The sequence below is a fragment of the Merops nubicus genome, unplaced genomic scaffold (assembly GCF_000691845.1).
Source record: "Merops nubicus isolate BGI_N331 unplaced genomic scaffold, ASM69184v1 scaffold8209, whole genome shotgun sequence".
Classification (NCBI taxonomy): Eukaryota; Metazoa; Chordata; class Aves; order Coraciiformes; family Meropidae; genus Merops; species Merops nubicus.
The window spans coordinates 3,326-6,930 of NW_008631605.1; the positions used below are offsets into that span (position 1 = coordinate 3,326).

General features: G+C 44.1%; 1 protein-coding gene across 1 annotated transcript in view; it reads right to left on the reverse strand.

The window, feature by feature from the left end:
- Positions 1-441: 441 nt before the first annotated feature.
- The window catches only part of NCOA7 (nuclear receptor coactivator 7), a 24,956-nt gene continuing 21,792 nt past the window's right edge, over positions 442-3,605 (reverse strand). Inside the window, exons 11-15 of the mRNA XM_008947623.1 lie at positions 3,508-3,603; positions 2,893-3,045; positions 2,261-2,356; positions 1,539-1,612; positions 442-758 (exon numbers count right to left, since the gene is read on the reverse strand). Of these exons, the coding sequence (XP_008945871.1) occupies positions 623-758; positions 1,539-1,612; positions 2,261-2,356; positions 2,893-3,045; positions 3,508-3,603 (555 nt within the window). The 3' untranslated portion in view covers positions 442-622. The remainder of the gene's footprint in view (positions 759-1,538; positions 1,613-2,260; positions 2,357-2,892; positions 3,046-3,507; positions 3,604-3,605) is intronic.

The following is a 3,605-nucleotide window of genomic DNA, read 5'->3' on the forward strand; positions in this document are numbered from 1 at the left end:
TTGATTCAGAGTAAATGCAAATGCACAAGAAACATACCTGGATAGTAATTTCTTTATCAAACTGAGATTTCAAACACCAAAAGAAAAGAACTCATAACTAACACATTTCAAAAAAAAAAAAAATCTTCTATACAATAACAATAAATAAAAAGATTTAAAAAACATATTCCCTTAAGTGCTGTGCACACTTATATCTGATTCTTTTCCATGGCAAACAGTATGCTGTAGAGATTTTGGTAAAGTAACCTTTTATTTTTGGTTAGCATTTGTACATAGAACATAAATACACATGGAATGTACTAGATAGTTACAGTTTTCCCACAGGATCTTTTTCACAGTTACAGAAAAAGTTTTCAACTTGCATACCATGGATGTTTTCATAAGCATCACATCTTCAACAGGCTAGTGTTGGAAGAGGAAGTAAAAAACCACTTCAGAGTGATCTCTTACTGCGTCCCAAAACCAGCTCTCTGCTTTGTCTTGGGTTGGTCGGTTGGCTTTTTTGCGTAGTCATGCTCTGGTACAAACTTGAGGAAAAAGCATGTAATGTTGTGAGGCAGCCTGCACCTTCTAGTTAGCTTTCAAGTGCCTAATGGATCCAATCCTTAAGGCAGTCAGTATTTCATTCAAATGTCCATACTTCTACATCTTGTATTATGAAATCTTCTTTCTTAGATAAGATGTCATTATTGAAGGTGCTGCAGGAGTTGCTTCTCCCGTGATACAAATCTGCATCCAACCATAAGCCAAACCGGCCACTGGAAAGGAAATACCCAACACAGCTTTGGTTAGATTCAACAGTAAAAATACTGGAAGCTGTAGGAACAGCCAGAGAAGTTGTACAGAGGAATCTAGGTCGTTCCGAGGACCTCTTGGACTACATGTGAAGAGCTCAATCCTGGCAAAGTGCTTGCCACGAAGCCCACGGAGCAGTCCCCTCGCTTTCACTGGCACCAGCGAGCCAGGCAGAGGCAAGACCAAGCATGCACCTGTGGTGACCCCAGATGCTGGGGTCCCTTCCCTGGCTATTTGGCTGTGGGCAGAGCCCCTTCTCGTTCAGGAGGAGGACGAGGGGTGTTTATACACTCCTAATGCAAACCATGCCCAGATGTCCCATGCAGGCAGCTGCAGTTGTTCCTACAGCCTTAGCCCTCGAGTTCATACACGCTGAAACTCAGGGCCTGATGAAGCACTCTCTGTACCGACAGAACAATGACAGCTTAATAAAGACCACATGAGAAACCTTAGAAGATAACAGCAAAACTGCCATTAGAGATTATCTTCCAGTGGCAAACCTCTTCAGCAACGAGACATGTATCTACTTAGAGCATCTGGGGTATTTTAGCCAGAAGAAACCCCAGACCAACAACCCCCATTTGCCTAACATCAGTCACCCTCTTTAAGCAATGGAAATTGGTCTACTTACTGAGTGAGTTCAGCCATTTTACTTGTTAGTTTTTCTTGCAACTACCATTGTTAATATTCTCATTAAAAGAAAATAATTTGCTACATGATTTGAAAATGAAACATTCACTCACCCTCCACCTCCAAGCTCCAGAGAGCTGGTGTCTCCGTTGATGAAGTAGGTGTTCTCTCCACTCCATTTGAACACCTGAGGAGTGGAAAAAGCCCAAACACATTTGGACTGTGAGGATTCTAGTACTCTAAAAACTACTGGAGACTGACTCCTAGCAGGTACTATTTTGTGTTTATTTTTTGTTTGTTTTTCTTGAAGGGGGAAGAGGAAGAAGTAATAGGCAGAAAACAAAGGTACAGAACATATTTAAAACAATGAACAAGGCACCCTAATCCCTTTTAAAATTTTGCTTGCATCTCTAAATCAACAGGCATTCTGTTAAAAAGGAACAATGTGTCCAATACTGAAAAATGCACATGCTGTGAACATTAAGGGGTATTTTAGCAGCATTGTGAACCTAAGTGTGTGTGAAATTATTCCCTATTCTTGGTATTATTGCCTGCCAAGGTGAGTCTTTGACACTCCACTCCTTATTCCTCCCTGCTCCCCACTTCAAACCATTTACAGCCCTCTCTTCACCCTTAGGGACTGCTCTCTCAGCACTTCAGATAATTACAGCCACTTTTGCTTAGAGCATTGCATTGAAGCAATGAATGATTAACTGCATTCATCAACAGCTGGCACATCTTCCAAACTCAAAATATGCTGTCTTCATAGAAATCTTGAAACTGGTTCAGAAGTGGGACCCAAAAATCTTACTTGAGCAAGTGAAAAGCCACCTACCTTGAAATTCGGACTGAATGTGTAGAGGAATGTTTCACCAGTGCCATAGTAATGATCACTGAACCTGAAGGGATGTGTAGCATATGCTCCAAATATCTGTCAGAATAAAATGATTAAACTGCTTTTGAGGATGGTGCAAAATTCAAGAGAAAAAAACCCAAACATTTCAAAACTCTTTCTAAATAAAAAACGAGCTGGTGTTTCATGTTATGTGAACCAGCTAGTATGGTACATCAGATAAGTAAATACCCCTGAAGATCTTTTGTAACCTGCAAGTTAAAAGCCAGATGACAACACTGGCAACAGGAACACCAACTCTAGGAGCTGCTGAAGTACTAGACCTCCACAGTGGCATTATTTGTGACAGCTCGTTAATTGAGACATCTAAGGAAGACTATGTGTACTATCGAAAGGAGCACTCATTACAGTTATGAAGCTGGGTGGGGGCTCGGGGGGAGTGGGAGATTTCTATTAGTTCCGACGCACTTTCCTGCCTCTAAGTTTAGTTTAAGCAGTAGAAAAATGTCTTGTTTTGGTATGATGCCACCTCACAGTATGACTGGCGCTTCACAACGATCGCTTCTTGTAACGATGCCCTTTCAGCCCGGCCCTGCAGCACACGCACTCCTTACCTGGTTGTCCATGTCCTTGACGACAAGGAGAACGGGGCTGTCGAGCGACGCGGATTTGCGGTACAGAGTCTTCAGGCTGGTGCCATGCTCCAGGGTGCTGTAGGCCAGGCACCACGGGTAGCCCTGCACGCGCGCGGGCAGGCGCCGGGCAAGCTGGGCAACAGAGAAGGGCAAGCGGTTACGCCTTCAACAGGCCGGGTCACGCCTGCCACCCCACGCTACCCCCTGCCCGCAGGGGCTTCTGAGCCAAAAAATGCCTGTCGAGGGAGCAGCTGATGGCAGCAGCTTAAAATCTCTTGCCTCACGCATGTGCCCTTATACTGTGAGCCCAAATGCCTGTGCGAGAGGTTTCAAAACTGGTACCTCCCCCCTCCAAACACTGGAAGAGCTGCCAGTCCCCAGTGTCACAACTCAAACTCCAGAGCTGCAAAACAAAAATAAGCTTTCCAGGTGCCAGCGCTGCAGCAAACAGGAGCTTGCATAAGGACAGTCCAACACTCTAAATACTTTCCAAACTCTTAAAAAGCATTGGTGTTGCTCCCAGAAGGCAGAACACCCCACACTCGGCAGAGACAGCTCCACAGCTAAGGAAACTGGAAGCTTTTCTAGCCATACCTGCTCGATGTGCATGTTCTCCAGGAGAGCGCTGTGATGCTTTAAGACAGGCAAAGTATCACCTTCTTCTTCTTCTTCATAGTAACTGCAAACACTCT